We start from the raw sequence: 20,455 nt of genomic DNA, 5'->3' as shown, positions 1-20,455 counted from the left end.
GTCTCTCTCTCTCTAACAAATTGGTGTGCAATTTTCGGTTAGTATTTAGACGAAAACTGTCCTTGAAAACATTAGAGTGTTTTAGGAATTTATTCTGACTTTCTGAATAAAACCTCCTGCATCATCTTTACTGTAATACAACTCTACAAAATTCCATTTAAATTCCTGATTGTAATCATAGAACATTCCCCATTCAATGTCAGAACCTTTAACGGAAGACAGTATGGCAATATAATAACTATTTATATAGAAACTCTATTAATGCTTGTAAATCCGTTGAACATTATCAATTGAGCAATTCATTATGATCGCATGCTGCCTGCCATTCTTAATGAGCAAAAGCCGCTAACTCAATGTCATTTGCATCACCCCAGCAGCAATGAACAAAAATACAGAAACATTGTCAATGGTTAATAATGGAAAGGAGTCAAACAGCCAAAGTCGAGAACCGAATCGCCATTAAAATCACGTTAAGCAGGCAACAGGCAGAAGGCAGGCAGGCCATTACGACCATCACTTCTGATTTTGAATAGAATCCAATGTTAATTTTACATGAACTACTCATACCATCGCTGGATCACTGCAGGGAGATACCACTATGGGTAGGCGGCCTTAGTGGAAAATTTCGTGGGAATATTTGTGACTGCGATTATTTAAGCATTTTTGCTACACCAAAACCATAATCGCAGGCCCCAATGAATCGGCATAGGCATCTGCATCAGCATTTGCTGCCTTCGTGTGGAGAAGGAAGCAGAAGTTGCTTCCAAGATGAGTCCAAGAAGAGGGAGGAAGCATCGGCATCGGCAGCATCCAAAAAACAAGCCAAACGAAAATCAAACAAAATTATTATGCAATCGAGGCAATCGCTGGCCAGGTTACCTCCTGGTTGTAGGCCCCGCAAAGAAGCTGCCCAAAAATCATCATAAAAACTGTCCACTGTCAACTCCTCAGCTGTCTTCCCTTTTGCCCCATTGTTTTGTGGTTCACAAAACACAAACAAAATCAAACTCAGCCAAGATACAAGAAACGCCTCAAGTCAAAAAGTCGTCACTGCGAGCATTTCGAATCTTTAATTTGCGATGTTTTTGTTTGCTCTGCCTTCCACGGGCGACCCACAGATCCCCACTCCAGGGAGGGGGACCAACTCTTCGTTGAAAACCCTACAAGTGCTTCCCCTTCCTCATTAAGCGGTGATGGATTTTCAAACTGTCATCCCTCCGATTGACTGAAATCTATTTCAATTGGATGTGAGCAGCATTTAATGCGATTTTGTTATTTATGCAATTTTATTGGAAATTATGAGAAAGGAGGTTAATCCTTTAAGATGTTGACATACACACTAAATAAAGCATGAGAAGGGTAATTTTCCTACACACAAATTGTCTTAAACAATTGTATTCTTTATTCCTATCTATTTTTTATCACTTGAGAGTTGTGCGGTATTTCTCCCTGATCCTCTTCAGTATGAGTGTCCATCTCCATTCCATGTACATATGTAAATGAAATAAAATTAACTCCACAGCTGGTAAGACGGGCTCTGTTCTCTTCCTAAAGACACATTTCCAAAGCTTTACGAAGTACCTATGTACAATGTAAATATGTATAATAAATGTACATATGTACATATGTACATACATACATACTTACATGACACCTTTGAAATCAACAATTAAATAATATTTCAAATATAACAGCCACCTTGACAGAATTATCCCAACAGCACTGTTAAGCTTTAACAGTCTTGAAGCCCACTGCTCTGTTATGCTTCGGGTGCCTGCCGAACGCTGTGTCTCTCCTCTCTTTTACACTGCGACCGGTTGCAAAGGCAATTTGTGTTTGGTTTTTGTGTTTGCGGCTGCTGCTGCTATTGGGCTTTGAGGAAGATGTGGCAAAGATCTTCGTTTTGCGGTACGACGCGGGGCGCCGACGATGACTCTGATTTCTGTCTTTGCGTCGTGGCTTTGAGAGCGTTTTTCGCTAAACAAAGTTTCGAGTCCGGGGCCCGCGATCCGCTCAACTACTACTAAAGTTGGACGCCGCATTTGCCAATTGAAACATTCAAATGTGAATATCGTACGGGTGAAGACGTCTTCTGTTCGTCTGGCTCCGACTCTGGCTCTGAGATTCCTCGTACTGTATTTTCCAAAGCTGATTTTATGTGGATAATAATCTTAAAAGTGACTCAAGTGCTTGCATTTTTAAACATTTTGTGCTCCTAAATAAATTATAGTTTTTTGCAATTTTTTAAGGAAGAAAATGTTAAAATATTAGAGCAACTTATGATATTGAAAAGGATTATTAAAGAACAAATCACTTCAAGTTTTTCGCAGTTTTTGCCATAATATTTCTGTAACTGCTAATGAACTTGGCCCAAATACCCAGATAGGCCATAAAATTAAATCAATTCACTTTTTCCTTTGCGGAATTACCAAAAAAATTGCACCTAATGATATCTTCATACCGCTGACATGAAAAACTTGAAGTGATTTTGTGCTGCCACCGAAAAAACCATCAACTAAATCGTGATATCTGTGCATTATAACATAATTCCTCTCTAGCCCCAAACAAATAATACACCAAATAATCGACAATAGTGAGACAACATTGCCACAACAGTTACACGAAAAAGTGCAACATTATAACTAATATTCACAAGCGAAACAGAAAACACACATAAAAGAGAAACACATCAACTTGGAGAGCGGAAAACGTTGTCATAAATAAGTTTATAGCAAAACCTACATATTACTTCCATCACGAAACCGAAAGCAGCAAAAAGGAAGCTGTGGAAGATTGAGTTGCTGCCACAGTTACTGCCACAGTTACTGGCGAGTGTTGCTGCCACACAAACTGACATTCAGAGACCCGCTGCCAATGATGCCGCTGCTGATGCCGCTTAAAGGTGAGTGAGCGCCTGAACTCCAAATGCGTTTGGGCCAGGAATTTCGACAGCACACGACAGGTCCACAGATCGACAGCTGAATGGACTTCTAATAAAATGCCAAACGCATTTCGTACGCATGAATGGACAAAAATTATGTACATCTCCTTTCAAAAAGCCTCATCTTACTTAGATTTATGGTATACATTTTCTACTTAATTTTATTACTTTTTTCTGGCCGACTCGCTACAGGCAAAGCAACAATAATGCTGCTAAAATGTCAATGTGTTGGTTAAATATTGGACAGACAGACAATTTTTTATGGTGGCTCTTGTACGACTATAAGTTATGCAAGTCCACTTGCCGCCTGTCTAAGATGCCCCATAAGCCAAGATACAAAAATTGCAAATAAATTATGATACTTGACCAAGATTTTGAAAAGTAAAAGGAAGTGAAGGCAAATTCTTGAGGGTACACAACTTAAATGTCTACAAAAAAAGATGATTTTCAGGTTCAATATAAGTACTCATTTAAATAGCTTCGTTTTTTCCATCCTACTTTAGTTTTTTGTTGAAGTTTTTGAAGTATATTAAAAGGCACTTGAGATACGACTCCAAGAAGTATTAGATGAGATTGATATCTTTAGTTTGTATGAAGACAAAAATGGGGTAAATATGAACATATTTATAATAGATTTGAATCATGTTTTGGGCGGTTTCCTTCAGGAAACACTTGTAGCATATCCTCATAATGGTAATATTAATCTCAAGGAATCGGCTCTTAATACTCTCCCATAAATAAAAAAAAACCAGGAAGACTACAACATTTTACATTTACATTTACTTGGTAAAAATAATTCAAGCAAAGTTTGCTAACAAACATTTTAAATAAACTGATGAATAGCTTAATTAAGTTGGCACACAAACCCCCTCAAAGTCATTACAATTAAAATCAATTAGCATTAGCTCTGGCTTAGCTTCTTGTTTTCTTCTTAATCAACGTAAATATTAATCAGTTCTAGGCGCACGAAATGATGGACGATTTCCATAAATCTTGCATTTGCCAGAGGCGACTTTTGGCTCGATGATTAATTTGCCAAATTGTTGGTTACCTTAGATGAATAGATACAACAATTAAAAGCCATGCAAAAGCCTCAAAATTGCCGGCATGCATTTCGGTCTTTTCTTTTTGTTTTTGTGTATTTTTTGTTGTGTTTTTCTAATTTTTTTCTACTGCATAAATTTTGTGTTGCAAAATTTGCAACCACAATTGTTGCCTCGTCTTGGCATTGTTATTAACGAATCTAAGATAATGCTGGGTGGCTCAGTGGCTGGGCTGAGCACACAGTTCAAGGATGATTGCGGCCCCCAGTAGCACTCAGAATATAGACCCTTGGAACGGGGAATGCGGTGCTGTTGCAGCTGCAAAGAGTTTTACTGGGTTTTTGTGTTAGATAATTCCAATTGGTGTGCACTCTGTGATTAGAGGCAGAGACCCACAGAAAGTAGTGCAGGGAATTGGGAAATGCGCGCGTCTTAAATGTCAAGAGGTGCCACAGTTTTGTTTTCTTCTTGTCTCGTGGCGCAAATGAACAAAAGAAAAGCGAGCCGGGCCGAAAGAAAAGACAAATTTAGGCCAAATGTGTGACTTAACCGTCTTTCACATCACATCAGATACACCCACCCACTCACAGCTACACCTACACCTACAACTGCAACAGGGTCGGGTCGGAAGAAAAACAAGGGCCAGGGATAGGGATGTACGTACACTCGTACTTGTACTCGTACTTTGTGTTTTATGTGGCAGGGGGTTAAAGTTGACTGGGGAGAGACCGAAGACGAGTCTCCAGCCGAAAGGCAGCTGGAAAATAAACCAAAATGTAACAAAATGAATGCTACAATATAATTTTTTGTTGTTGCCTGTTGTTTCGTCTGTCCCAGTCTGCAGATGGCCAGATAAAAGTTCAAAATGCGAATGGTTGCTGTTGTTGTTGTTGTTGTAGTCTTAACCGGGTCTAAGTCTGCGTCTGGGTACCGGGCCCTGGTCTTGTTCGGATCTTGGCCTGGTCTGGTCTGCTCATTAACGTTTTGCCAGCAAAAGAAATGGCAAACAAATTAAAAAGTCATTCAAGCAACAATACCCTCAAAAGGAGGATGAATCCATCTCTCTCTCTCTCTCTCTAACTCTCTCTCCCTCTCTCTGTGTTGTCGTTAGACAGGGAAACTTGTTGGTGTAGTTTTTTCGGTATTGTTGTTTATATTTCTGTTGAATTTGTTGGTCTTCTAATTGTTGTTATTGGATTTGTTGGTACTTTTGATTGAATCTGTTGAAGTTAGTTCTTGGCATTGTTGTTGTTGTTTTCGGTGTGGGTTATATATGTATCTTGTACTCCATTCCAAGTGTTGATGCGTTAACTGGCGCTGCGTGCGCATCGCTGAAAACCCAATGAGCCGCAACTGAAAGACGAAACGAAACGAGATGAGATGAGACGAGACGAGACGCCATGGAGCCCCCAAGTAAAAGTATCTCACAACGATTCCTTATAGACAACACCACACAAACAACCAATAATCATTTAAGCAGATGCTGTTGTTGTTGTTGTTGTTGCTGTTTCTGCTGTTGTTTTTGTTAGACCATCTTTTAGTGATTAATGAAGTGTAAATAATGTTGATGTTTTGTATTGTTTTATTTTTCGAAGCAACCTCATGATTTCAACATACATATTCTAGGCGGACTTAGTTGGGGTTTTTCCTCCGGCTTAATGCTGCGATCTATCAACACTTCAGTGCTTGTTCTTAAGGTGTTCATCGAGGTAGCTTATTATGGCAACAGCAACAGCTACAGCAGCAGCAGCCGCTGTAAAAACAAAAGACTTTGACAACGAACTTGCTGCTGGCCGCAAAACCGTAAAACTGCAGACAAAAACCTCAGCTAAGTCTTTTTTTGTGTGTGCCGTATTGTCGTTTGGGCAAATGTCAGCAAAGTGCACTGCAGTCATAAATAAACCATTTGTCATTTTTTTGTTGTAGCTTCGGTTTTTTGGTGGTCAAACAAAAATACTGTTGAGACAACGAACTTGAACTTTTCAAAAAGGAATTGTGCTGCCAGTGTAATGGGACTTGACGATAACAGTGCCGAAGTGTTGAAACAATAACTTAAGCTGTGGAAATGGGTGAATGCCCGAGGCTTTTCCTCGAATCAGTAATCATTTAAAATACCTTTAAGGCTTAATCATGGTTATCCACTCTAATGCGTGAACTGTTCAATTACATCATGACTTTAAATATGATCATCAAAGCATCATTTACCAGCTAAATGCCATAAGCTATGCTATCGCTGAATATTCTGAAATTGCTGCCACAAACAACACACGTGCGTCGCGAATTGCGCGTGGCGTTTGTCAGCCTTTAATGGATGGACTCCAGCGCCAAACTCCATCTAGTATAGAGCCATAGCCAGAGCCAACTTTGATATATGGCCCCAGTGCCACTCGGCAGCAGGCTAAATGTCAGACTGAAATGCTGACCTCCATGGCCTGACAGGCTTCGCTTAGGCCATTTTAGGGCTGCCCGTTGAATGGCATTTTGATATGCATCCACGGCTGCATGGTCCCCACATGAACTTCATTGGCCACAGCTGCCAAAATTGGCAATTGAAAGCCATTCACCGTCATACATTTTCCAATCAGTTTTATGGCTTGCAAGTCTTTAAGTGATTCAGTTTGTTTCGGTTGTGAAGAAATTTTGTTTAATTCAGGCCAAAGATTTGTTTCGAACTCAGTTCTGGAGGGAAACAAATGCAATTTGCAACAAATAAAATACAAGTTTTATGGCAAATAATCTCAATTATCGATGTTACCAAATTTATTTAGCAAAACAATGAATAGCACGCATTAAGCGCCCCCAGAACGAGTTTCCTATTGCGCTTTCTTTGAGTGTTTATCTTGGTTTAGTATGATAAATATTTTATGTGGTTATTTTACAGCTGTTTGGGAACTTGTTTCCAGCATATTCCGATTTATATTTGTTTTCGTTTGCTTGGGGCTTAGGCAGGATCTAAATTGGTCTCATGATATCATACAGAGGGCTTGGGTAAAGGATGCTCATCGAATATTATCAGAAAACTGGTTGTTCTCTAGATGATTCATAAAGTTTATACACATAAAATATGAAGACACTAATGTGTTTTATAAATAGGTGTCAGCCAAGGCTAGAATTTAAAGCTGCCGTTCTCACAGCGGGACGGCCGTGCCATAAAATTATGATCGAAAAAATGTAGTGTTTCCCACTGAGATTTTGCCATTAAAAGCTGCCATCATTCAATGTCTTCTAAGCGATTATTACCCATGAAAACAAATAAAAAGAAACTGTCAATAAGCGTCTGCATGTCTATTGGGGCACTACATATTGATATAAATTTCAGGCAGCCGACAGGCAATTAGAGACGCCTCAAAAACACACACGCTTACTCTCAGAAATCAAAACATAAATCATTGAATTCATCGAAACAAATTCCGCATTTAATTCCATGATATTGTTTGATATTTTCAAGCACAATCAAAATGCTGCGAAAGCAGCAAAAATGACAAGAGCTTTCAGCAGTCATAATAGTCTGTCTATGATACACGACAAGACAAAAAAAGAATCTATGATATTTTGAAAACTTGTTGTCGCTTACAGCAGCAACAGCACAAAGAGTTTTTGTTGATGTCAAAGTCATGTTCGTAACTTGAGTTACTTTGTTTAAAGACTCTAGAATGGTATAATGGAGCTATGATTAGTTTAATATCTCCAAGTCTTCGCTTTATGGTTGGAAAAAGCAAACAAAAAATGTAATTTTCCTAGCCATTTCCGCTTGAACTCTTTCCACTGACACGCTGAACAGAAATCATAAGACAAAACCAAATCAAAAGTGACTTTCATTTACGTGGCTGCTGCGGCACACACAAACAAGAAACAATTACTCCTCCAGACAATAAGCGACTAATTCGCAGCTTCATTTCAGTTCAGTTAGGGGTAACATACATATACATACCTACTATGTACATATATGGATAAATGAATATATGTACGATAGATACATACATACAACGACTGCATAAAGATGAGTGCAAGCTGAAGTAATCATAAAAAGGCCATCGCGAAGAGGAAAAGTGAAAAGAAATGCCACAAACAACGTGAAAAGCTGGCCATTGTTGTTTGGAGCTAATTGGAGCCTCCTCCAGCAGTGAGGTGGGAGCACACTGGATTATTTAACCAGGTGACATAAATATGCACCGCCCTGATAAGAAACACTGACCCAAATATTGTGTGTGGTATGCGTAATTTGTAATCGAGCTGAACAAAAGAATCCAGACAGAGTGCAACATGTTACCCCCGTGGAATTGTCTATGGCAGGCTGCCACTTGTGGCGTCAACAGCAATTACCTATTAATTGCCACTCGTTTGGCTGTTGTTTGTAGCTGTTACTGCTGCAACTTTTGTTTGCCGCTGCCTTCGTCTCTGTCTCCGGCTGCCACTATCATAAATTGCACTCGCGAATATTGCCTCATATCAATTGAAACTGCCTGAGCGGCATTTTCAATTGTTATCTTTTGAGATTTCTCGCTTCTTGTTTGTATTTTGGCACATCATCTAGCCAAAATATATATATCTTCTTATTGACAACTCAATTGTTATGTGAGCACTAGATGGGGTGGCGGTCGGATTTATTTCCGCGTGTGTAAATGGAAAAAGTGACACCGCAAAAATGGAATTCGAGTAGGCCTGTTGTCAGTGTAGAAGGTGGAAACTGGTTTAAACAGAGTTCATCTTCAATTTAATCTTATATTTAGTAATACTTTCACAATTTGCTAATAAATGGAGACCTGTTTTTCGAAAGCAATCGAGTGGCAATTGAGTTTTGAGATATATAGCCAGCTATTTAGCAGCAATTGTTGTTATGTGAATATATACTGTTGATCTGAAGTAAATTTTGCTTTTTAAAGGTACATTAAAATGTTTACTTTTGAGGTTAAGTAAGTGCAGCTTCTAGAACTTTTTAACTTAACACGAAATCAAGTTTGCGGCTTTAGTCTTTTGTTTTTTTGTCATTCGATTTATTCTTTTCACTTTTGTTTTAATCTTTCCTCTTTTGAATTCTTCTGACTTTTTATTTTGTTCCCTTTGGTTTCTTGTTGATATAATTTCAATATTCTCCTTTTTATTATGATCTGGTTTAGTCGTTCATTTGATGACAATTTAACATCTTTTCTTGCGTGGATTAAGAGTTTTTTGGATCATTATTGTTTCATTTGATAAATGCCAATGAATAATATTTGCATGGAGAATTGGGATATGCGTATCAGATTCTAATATTATGATTTAATGCCAACCAAAAAAAGCGTTCAGTGGGTGCAGCTTCCTGTTCGTTATGGCTCTCCGTAACATGAAACTCTGCAATTACCTTGGAAAATTTAATGATATACTTGGTTAACCCTTGTTATTACAACAGCGTTTTTTATGAACTGCCAGACAAATAGTGTTTTTTGGAGAACTGCTGAATAACGAAACAGAAAATATGCTTAACCGATAATTAAGTAGCATCCAAGTGCCGTCCCTCGGGGTTGGCTACATGCAAATGAATATGAATTGGGGCAGGTTCCAACATCAGCGGGAGAGTACATGTGTCCCGCGGCAACAACAGCAGTGGCAGCAGCTCTTGCATGAAGAGTTGCTGGGGCGCAACAATTCAACAAAGTTCCCCCCATAAAGAAAAACCCGAAAATCATCTGCACATTCGGCGCTAAATGTTTGCTGCTGCTTAACAAATCGTCAGCAAATTTAGATCCATGTAAGTCTATTCCCGATCCTCAATCTCCAATCCAGTCCGCTCTCAATGGGCGGTCTGGGGCCTGTGGCCAAGTGTGAAACAGTTGACAGGCGGCTGCCACGAAGCGTCAAAGTGACTTTGGCTATGCCTCCAGCCTGCCACAGAGTTAGCATTTTTTGTTGTTGCCCCCCGCAGCAGTTCTTGCTCTAGCAAGTACACAAATTGCAAATGAGAAGAGCAGAGCCCACAAAAAGTGCTTCACGGAAATGCACAAGAATTCTTGTGCAAAAAACTAACCGAAAAATTGTATCAACGAGGGCGAAAAAATAGCCAGTAGCTGCAGCAGTCTGAAAACGATTGCATTTGACCTCAAAATCTATTAGCACGTCGAACTCTGGCGGCTATGAAATGCAATCATTGCCGCGCCCCCTCAGGGGTGCCCCCCCTCCTTCTACTACCGAAAAACTGTAAAGTTGCGGCAATAATTGCCACTAAGAGTTGTGTACACCCATGTCTGAGTGCATCTGCGACACGTAGGTCAGTGCATCAGCAGAAGCAGCAGCAGCATCATCAGAGGCAGCCGCCACCACTGTGGTCTGGGTGTCTTGTCTTCTGTCTGGGTGCCTTCCCTGGCTATCTGCCGGCCTTTGGCTGAATCTTTGAATGAAAAAAAGGCAACTACAAAAAGTTACGTTATTGCAACATTTACATGTCTTCTTGTCTGACGCATATTCACACTTGGGATTTTTCATGCAGATGAACTTTATTGGTGGCTCACGGGGGAAGATTTGTGAGGGATAACTAAACGCCTTTGAAGTTTCTGATTAATTGTTGAAAATGCAAAATGTCACAGCGAAACTTCAGGTCATAAATTTATTATTTTTATTTAATTTTTAATTTTGATAAAGCTACGCCGACCCATTTCTCAGGGCCCACAGCAGCTGCCATGTCGTACGAGATATGCAGGTACCATTACTCAGATATTTATTCGGTAATCCCATTATGAATTTATTTGGACCTGCCCCGAAATATACCAAAATAAACGCATGTATTGTGAAAATACTCGTATATAAACGCCCATCATTCAAATGATTTATGAGTCTCAAAAAATTGTATGAGCTTCATTTCAGCTGTCCCGAAAAAAGTGATCTCTATCGCTGGGGCGGGAATGGGGATGTGCCAATATAAAATACGCTTTTAATTGCTGCCTGCTGCGCAACAATTTTATTTTAGAAACAATAACAAAAGCAAACAAAATGCCTGCTTGCCAAATCTGCTGTAAAATAAATAAAGCCAAAAATGCACAATGGGCGGCACTTTCAAAACATTTGCCATGGGAAACAACGAAAAAAAGCCAAGCGATTTGCCTAGACTTTTATGCATTTATAATGACATTTTTCACACAATTTATTCGCCCGAAAAATAGAGCATTAGCTGCAGCATTTGCCATTTGAAATGTTTAACAATTTAATTTCGGTCCAGTCTATGCCAGAATGTTGGTAGCACTTTGGTGATAGAGTAATTAATTATAAGCTAATTAGCATAACATTTTCTTGTGTCAAAGTTTAGCACTAGAAACAGGAACTAGCCATAAAGGCGGCTGATAAATGGATGAAACCCATTCTCTAAATTTAATTTATGTGCAAACAATTTGCGTTCCCAAGGATGCCGGTGGCCTCTCCACTTGACTTGCATTCGAAATTTCTCTCCCACCATTAGCCAAATGACCAGCATATCCATCCGCACCTGCATGGCACTCCCAGTCGCCAGCAAAAAATATACAGAAAAAGTCTCCCCGAATCAAGTTTTAGATTTTGTTTTGTTTTTGTTAGTTTGAAGATGCGCTCCGGCTGACTTTATGCAATTTTATGCAACAGGAATTGGCAGGCAGTTAGCCAGGCAGCCAGGCAGCCAGGCCACTGCCATTGCCTGCCGTTTCATAATGAATTTTCGGTAAAGGTGAAATTTTCCTGCACACGAGCTACAGATAAAATAAAATAAAAACTACGGGTAGGAGTAGTTATCTGGCGAGAAGGCCACACAAGTGCCAGTGCAAGAAAGGTTGGCTTTCAGCAAATAAACAGCCGGATAAGCCCCTAACAATGCCACAAGCACGAAAACCTAAAACAAATAAATCAAATCTTGGAATAACACGTAGAAGACATGCAGAAAATGTTTGCCTTAGTTTCTGTGGATTGTACGGGTTTCAACACTCCACTCTCTGTGTGTGTGTGTGCCGCAAGACAATGTGCGATGTGCAGTACACAACAGCAACAACATGAGCAAAAAAGTACAACAAATACTTCCTTCATGTCAGCACCAGCGACCGTAAAGGTTAAGCGCCAACTTGACAAAAAGGTTAAAACGATTTAACAGACATTTGGCTGCAACCCGAAAGAGAGAGAGAGAGAGAGAGAGAGCCAGGTGATCCACTGATGCATCATCGACTGCGTCCTTAGCATATCCATCTCTCAGCCCAGCTCAGCATCTCTCCATCTCTCCAGCTTCCACTCTGCCCCCAACTTTGTCTTTGGATGATATCTGCTCAAGGTGTTGCATGGCATGTCATGGATTGGCATGGCGCATGTGTTGAAGGCGGAACCAAATTTTTGATTGCAGAGACCCTCAGCGTGGCGTTTGGCGTGCGGCATGCCTGAAGGAAAATGCAAGGCAACCTCTGTTGTCGACACTTAACTGGCGCTAGCTTATTATTTTTACTGGTGCCGCATTGGTTGTTCGCTTCAACACCTGCTGTTGCCATGGCCCCAGCCATGGCGTTGACAATTTTTTCGTTGCTGCTGCTGCTGGGTGATGATGCTGGTAGATTTAGCGGAGAAACTTCCTTATTTGTCATTGTTGTCGTTGACAATTTTTTGTGCCTGTGACTTGAGCATCGACATTTTTCCCGCTCTATGCTTTCCCTGAAGATTTCCCCCCAAAACATGATTACACTTCTTCATTGGCCTTCTCTGTATAGTTTTTTCCAAAGATGATTGAACTTCTTTCATGGATTTCTTGTGATTTCCATAGATTTCTCTAGCCATAAACCCACGCCAACCGTTCCAACCTTCATCAATTGATCGCCAATTTAAACCCATTCAATGGCCAAAAGCCTTGACAATGACAAAAACCTCCTCTTTCGGTCGTGTAATTTGCAAATTGAAAATCGTGAATTTAAATTAAAATCTGAGCAGACAAAACGAGAGTGTCCGCGAGGCAGCATCTTGAACTTTAACTAAATGTTTGGGCTAATCGACTTAATTTACAATCTTTTATTAAAATTTTAATGTCAAGTCTGCTGCAACGCCGTTGCATGATGACACTGCCGCAATTTAGTTTTCTGTGTACATTACATTACGTTACGTTATTTTGATGAAACTTAAATTTAGGTGTGAGAATATTTGCAATGCAGCAGAGAAGCGAACCCCCACCAGCCACCTACCCCAGCCGCCAAGGCAATCAACTAATTTAAATACAAAAAAGCAATTTCGGCAACTGAAGAATATCCAACAGATAGACAATGCTGAAAGGCAGAATCTCAGCAGCCTCCTCCTCCGACTCCTAGTCCTCCCCCTACAATGCTGCAGCTAATTTCAATTTAAATTTATGTTTCGCTTCGAGATTCTGTTCGATTGATGCTATTGTTATTGAAAATGTAGCTACGTGTTTGTTTCTTTAGGATTGCGTAAAGGAAATAAATTACTTAAACCATTGAAAATGATTTAATTGAAAACAAAAAGAGTGTCGCTGGGCGCCAAGCCGGTTCGGTACGGTTGGTTGGTTAGTTGGTTGGTTGGTGTTGATCTATCGTGTTGTCTCCCCAACTTTTTGATATTGTTTGCTGTGTTGTGCAAATTAAAACAATTATATGAAATTATGCAAAGTACGCAGAAACTACGGGAACAACAGCAGCAGCAGCAGCAGCAGCAGTGGCAGCGTCAGCGGCAACAAATTCAGCGACAACAACAGCTGCAGAAACGAGCTGACGGAAGCCAGCCAGATACGATACCCCAAAGTGAATGTCTTTGGAGGGGATCGGATTGACTGACTGCCTTACTGAATGGCTGAATGACTGACTGACTGACTGACTGGCTGCTGGACTGGATGCAGCACTCCTAGTTGGAGGCGCAGCAGCTGCCTGTGCAGTTCCTGGTCAGACCTAAAATGTAATAATTTATGGCGCATACGCCCTGTGGTACAACGTACCCAAAATGCAATCTCCCCCAATCTGCATACACATCTACCCTTCCCCAATCTGCATATCTCCCCTCAACAATCTGCCTATCCGACTATCTATATAAGGTGTAGAGATCTCTAACTATCTGCCATAAATTTCGCATCTTCTGCATGCGTCTGCGTCTGCGTCTGTGGGCGTATCTCTCTCTCTCTCCATCTCTCTCTCTCTCTGTCTCCCCATCTCTCAACAAATTATGCAATCGGCTGTGAGCCTTTTTGTTCGCTTTGTTCGTCTTCGTTCGGCACATTGACAACTCTTGGGGCTCTCCGGCTTCTCTACTTCTCTGATTTGTGCAAGCCCAGAGTACATTTATTATTTCTGTTTTTATAATTTCTACTACTATTGCCCAATAAGGTATGTACCTGCCGGCGTGTGTACGTGTGTTTTTTTTTGCTAACAAATTATTTATTTTGGCTTCTCCCACGATCTTGCGGAATAAATATTCAAATTTTGTTAACCCGCTAAAGTATTGTTTCTCCTTCTTTAATTCCAGGCAATTCCAAATACAAAATGCGGTGTACGCAGCTCAATTTGTTGTGTGGTAAGTGAATGTGAATCTGGTTAGAATATGGTCTTTCATCATCAAGAAACCCATCAAAAACATGAATACAACTTTCCCAACTTCATCCACATGTAAACTATGACATCCTTGACCTTGTCAGTCTCTCATCATTTTTCCCATGATAGATCTCCCAGCCAATGGCACATCCACTATACGCTCATGACAGCCAGAAGGCAACATCAACGCATTTCTGGCCGCATGCGTGCGCCATGGCGGGGGCGGCATGGCCCAAACCCAAACATAAACCCGGCCAAGATTGCGTTAATATGCCTTTGTCTTAGCCAGCAGTGGCGTGAGCTGTCTTAGCGGTGTTTTGCTTTTTGTTTGTTTTCTTTTTGGCGTGCGACAAAAATTGTTTGAGCAAAAAAACAAATGTAGGGAGACTTAGATTAAATGTGACTTTGATTTGAATTAATGGATCGGACGAGATGAATGCTTGGGAAATGCAATTTTTAACGGCTCATTAGGACAGACACATTGGCGGCCAAGACCCAAATGCCAGAGCGATCGGCATCGGGCAGCCGACGCATAAGTGACAGCTCATCTCCCCCGAGACTGCCAGAGTGGCAGAGTAGGCAAAGTCCGATTGGTTTTCGGGGCCCGTCTGTGAGTAATTACGCGCCCATCGACAGCGCCTCTCAATTAAGCTCTGGCCATACGCTGTGTGACCCGCTGTGCGGCTCACGAATCGAAAACAAAACCGAAAGATCCCCCCCGAAATAGATGCACAACGTGGCGTATGGTTAATGCGATTGGGCCGAATCGAATTTTGAGTCCCGCTTGCCAATCAACGGACATAAATTATGGGCAATTGTTTAATTTGTTTAAAGCAAACAGCAAGCAGCAGACACCCTCAACGTCTTCATCGTTCACGGGGTCTCCCATCCAATACCATACCATACCATCCATCCGCCGATGATTCATTTAATCACAGTGATTATGCATCAATTGGACCTTGAGTCCGGTGGTTATTTTGGTTATTCAATAGTCAGCCTCCATCCTCTTCGGACAGTCTGTGCATCTGTGCATGGTGTCGCTGACATCTTCTTCTGTGGCTACATCATGACTGTTTTATTTGTGTTTCTTTCTTTAATTGTTTTTATGGTTTAAGATTTAATTATTGCATTAGGAGGGGAGGTCTAAGGTCAGTCACATCTAAACCCCCTGCCCATGCCCATGACCATACACAGTCACCGTTTGCGTAATTTGGCAATGTCTGCATATGATATTTTTTCTTGGAATGGAATGGAAAAGTCAAGGTCCGAGAGAAGACATTCTAAACAGAAGGAGAATCCCATAACTAAAATGTTGATGAACCATTCATGATAATAAGCAAGCGAATAATATTTAATTTAAATTATGGGGAAGAAGAAGTTTATGAGTTTTCTAAATTTTCTTTAATTATGTTTCGTTCATCCTTTACAGCTCTTCTCCTGCTGGCATTTGTAGGCCACACAAGCGCCGAAACAAAGGTAAGTTTATGCCCCAAAACTATATTCAGTTAATCTCTAAACATATTTTCCCCTTTCTGTTTTAGTACCGCACACCTGCTCGCATTTTGGCCAAGCAAACGGGTGCCACACAGTTCGAGGAGGAGCGCTACGAGTCGCATACAAACTGCAATGAACACAAGCATCACCTGAAGAAGCGCGCCTCCGACGAGGATGTGGACTATGAGGTGTACCAGGGTGTGGTAGGCAGACCGGGCATTGACTTTCCCATCTATCCCAGGATACCCAAGACCTCCTTTAGCTGCCGTTCTTTTGGCAATGGCTACTTTGCCGATATGGAAACGGATTGTCAGGTGAGTGGTGCCTCCAGTGCAAGGAGAATCTTGTTATTAATTTCCTCCCTTTGTAGGTCTTTCACATCTGCGAAGAGGGACGCAAGATCTCGTTCCTCTGTCCAAATGGCACCATCTTCCAGCAGAGCGAACTCACCTGCGACTGGTGGTTCAAGGTGAACTGTTTGGGATCCTCTGGCTACTATGCCGAGAGCGCTGAGATCCTCAACAAGCAGCGTGTCCATCGAGTGCGTCCGTCAGTGCCTGTCCAGGGATTCAACATTGTCGGCGGTGGCCTGAACATCAAACCAAAGGTCACTCCTGTCGCCGGGCAGGCGAGGGCAGGTCCTCGTACCAAACCCGACAGACGCATCGATTCTACGGAGGATGTGCCCGCCTCCGTGGAGAGCGTAGACTTTGACGATGTGTCCGGGGAGAAGCAGCGCAAGGTTCTGACCAGCATCGACAATAATAGCAACGACCACGAGACCCAGATAACCGCCGAGAGCTCCTCCTTTGTGAGCGGCTCGGGCAAGCGTCGCAACAACAAAGGCAGCGACTCCAACAGGAACAGCCACGACGATGTCACGGTGCTGAAGCCCTCCAGGAGTAGGACGCCATTGGTGTCCCAGGAAAGAGCTCCATTGGCCTCTCAGGAGAGAGCTCCACAGGGCCCTCAGGAAAGGGCACCACTGGCATCCCAGGAAAGGGCACCACTCGCCTCTCAGGAAAGAGCACCACTGGCCGCATCCCAGGAAAGGGGACTACCACGTGGCGAGTCCACAGAGCGGGCAAGACAGGGACAGCGCGGACAGCACAGATGGAGGGAGAGCGGCAGTGAAGAGCACAGCAAGGAAAGAGAGAGGGAAAAGCCCACTGTTCAACTCAAAGAGAAACCCACCGCCAGCTCCCAGCAAAAAGAAAGAACCACCGCCAGCTCTCAACAGAAGGATAAGCCCACCACTGGCTCCCAACTAAAAGATAAGCCGACCTCTGGCTCCCAACTCAAGGATAAACCCAACTCTGGCTCGCAGTTAAAGGACAAGCCCGAGTTCTATGAGGCCCACTCCACGCGTTCCGTTCAACACACGACTCCGTACTTCACCGCTGGCAGTTACTCCACCGTCCGCCGCCTTGAGCCCAGCAAATCCACACCCTTCTACACGCCCACTGTGCCGAGTCTGGTGAAATCCAAGACCACGGAGGGAAAGCTAAACTACATAAAGGGAGGACACTATGCCACGACACCGAATCCGAATCGCTTTGGAGGTGCCAGCTCTGGCATATTCCTGGAATCGTCGGTGGCGCCCAAGATCAAGCCCACAGCCAGTGGCAGCATCGAGCTGGACAGCACCTACAGGCCGGTGATCATTGGCATGAGGCATCACTACGATGTGGCAAGTTCGGGGGAGTTCCGACCACCAAGCAAGCAGAGTGAGAGTCTGCCAACTACGCCATCTCCATCGGCAACGAGCAGTGGACCCACCTATCTGCCAAAGAGCGCCATCTCCCCGAGAGGCAATGCAGCAGCTGCAGCAGGAGAGGATGCCCTGCTCTTTGCGCCCAATCCAGTGAAGGAGGAGTCTGTGTTCCGCAATGTGCAGGACATGCTGAAGACGATGAACCTGCTGAAAGATCAGTTTGAGGATGTGGAGCTGAGTGCAGCGGCAGCGGCACCAGCAAGAGTTGGCCTGGAGATTCCACCATCCTCCGGGCCAGATGCTTTGGTTACCCTGGCCAAATATTTCGCACAGGAACACAACGAAACGTCCAATGCTCTGGGAAAGCCACAGAAGTCCGAGAAACCCGAAAAGACAAAGACGAAGCTCTCAGTGAAGCCTCCGCCACTACCCACAGCCAAGCCATCAGACACCACAGCCATTCTGACCACCTCGGAGAATCCGCCAGCCATCAGTGAGGATGCGGATGACATCAAGCACAGTCTGCTGAGTGACAACACCGTCCAGAAGTACAGCAGCCTCTTTGGATTGAAGCCCGCAAAGGGACGAGTCGGCGGGGAGACGGACATCAGCACTGGCCTGCTCTCGCCCAAGCCAAATGAGACGCAATCTCTGCCAGAATCGGAGCAGGGCTCAAAGTACCAGCAGTTCCCGCAGATTGGAACCACTGGCTCTTCCATTGGTGCTCTGGCGGAGAAGCCCGAGTCGCGTAAGATTGCCCAGATCTTCTCGAATGCTCTGTCCAGCTATCTGGACAATCCTGCGACATTCCGCGCTGAGCTGGCGGCCCGTGCGCGTCCCACAGAGCCACCGGTTACGCCCAACTTTAAGCCAGTGACCACCACAGACTCCTCACTCTTCAGCGATGGAACGGCCAAGTACTATCTACCCACTAAATCCGTTCCCGTGGCTACTACACCCACGCCCCAGAGCATTGCGGTGGAGATCAACCACAAGTTCGATTCGACACCGGCGCCAGAGTACTCCACAACGACGGAGCTCTACGAGATCAGCACGAGCCGTGGACTGGAGTTGGAACTGTCGGCAGAGCTCTCCCCGCCCAGTGCGGACTCCGGAGAGGGCGACGAGTTCCTGCAGCAGCAGCAGACCCAATCCTTTGTGAAGTCACGAAACGATCTGCTGAAGGATTCCAGGCCCCAAAAGCTGATCACCACCCACAAGCCCACAGAGCATCCGTGGGCATTGAAGTCTCAGACCGATTTCCTGGATCCCCTAACCATCAACGATGGCCTGATGAAGGAGCAACGCACCTCAACGACCACAACAAAGGCCCCATTTACATACCTTCCACGGCTGCTGTCGGGCGTGGGCACCACAACGCCCACACCTTCGCGTTTTGAGTGGGAGGACATCTTCAAGAGCTACGACATACCCAGGGATGCGTTGCCCTCCAGCAGTGGCCTCCAGCGCATTGCCAACAAGCTTTTGGCGGCCTCAACGAGCAGGAGGCGCTCCATCTGCGCAATGTTATGGCCAAGGCGGAGCACGATCGTCAGGTGTTGAGCCTGCTGCTGCTGCTCATCCAGACCTGCGACGATCACAATGGAAAGGCCCTGGAGCGTTCCAGGAAGCATCTGCTCAATGCTCTCATCGATATTGATAGCAAAGTTCCAGCGGCGCCAGGGAAATCCTCCAGACAAAGGCTGGCCACCACCACCACACGCATTCCGGTGACAACATTCCGACGAAATGGTGGTGGCGAGTACTTTACCAGCACCACGCCGGGCTATACGTCCACCACAGATGTGCCGCTGTTCAGCACAACAACGGGGTCGGGCAGCAACGAGGAGACGACCAAGTTTGAGATCCGAGTCGAGGACATTGAGGATGACTTGGGGGCGGCGGCGACAACGGTGGCACCCACGCTGTTGCCACTCGAGGGCAACTCGGATCGCCGGGCCCTGGAGCTGCTCAAGTCATTATATTCGCTGGCATCGAAGTTCAGCAGCAGGCGGTAGGCCGGAGGAGATCGTTGGCGGGTTCCTAGCGATATGCGACAACTTTTGCGAGTTAATGCCTAACTTTTAGTCAACTCCACTCCATACTTTTTCTTCACTCTTCAGTTTGATGTATTTTAATTTAATTCCTACGATTTTCCTTATGATTTTTCTCCAACCATTTCCACTATTGTATATCTTGTTAATTAATTTCGTTTAGCCAATGCAATTTTCGCAAAAATAGTTTGTAAATATGTAAAAGTTCGAAACGAAAACGAAATGAATCGAAATACTCCCCCTAAAATACTCGAGGCATAGACTTGGTTAATTCCTGAATGCCCAGCCAAGCAGTTTCCGCATTAAGTATACAATTTACTATATAATCGAGCGATGTATTAAATTAGTTTCATATTTTAGTCTTAACTAAAGAAAACACACTACAAAAACACAAACCACAAACTCTTCCATCCAGTATCCAGTAAGAGCGATCTATTTTGTATCCATCTGTATGTCTTGCTGTTCTGTTTGTAAATATTTATTTAAACTTAATAAAGTACATATAAAAATAAATACAAAAAATATTGACTTTAAAGTGTTTAAAGGTATGAAAAATGGAGGAAAATTAATGAAAGAACTGGGGAATGATTTCACAAGTCTCTGAAGAAGAGAGGCCTTTAAGAATTTATATATTTTTAATGCCTTAAACCAGAAGATTCCCAACTACCCTGATTAAACCATTACAATATTGTTGAGAACAACCCATA

General features: G+C 43.2%; 1 protein-coding gene across 1 annotated transcript; it reads left to right on the top strand.

Moving 5' to 3' along the window:
• The first annotated feature begins 1,938 nt into the window (after positions 1–1,938).
• Positions 1,939–20,244, top strand: LOC117897924 (flocculation protein FLO11). The gene is given in 7 exon segments (XM_034807007.1): positions 1,939–2,135; positions 2,559–2,902; positions 14,422–14,469; positions 15,916–15,962; positions 16,028–16,294; positions 16,351–19,174; positions 19,177–20,244. Coding segments are annotated over 6 exon segments (3,750 nt in total). The 5' UTR covers positions 1,939–2,135; positions 2,559–2,874; the 3' UTR covers positions 19,713–20,244.
• Positions 20,245–20,455: the final 211 nt, after the last annotated feature.

Source organism: Drosophila subobscura, chromosome O (assembly GCF_008121235.1).
Source record: "Drosophila subobscura isolate 14011-0131.10 chromosome O, UCBerk_Dsub_1.0, whole genome shotgun sequence".
Taxonomy (NCBI): Eukaryota; Metazoa; Arthropoda; class Insecta; order Diptera; family Drosophilidae; genus Drosophila; species Drosophila subobscura.
This window is presented reverse-complemented; position numbering and strand designations above follow the sequence as displayed.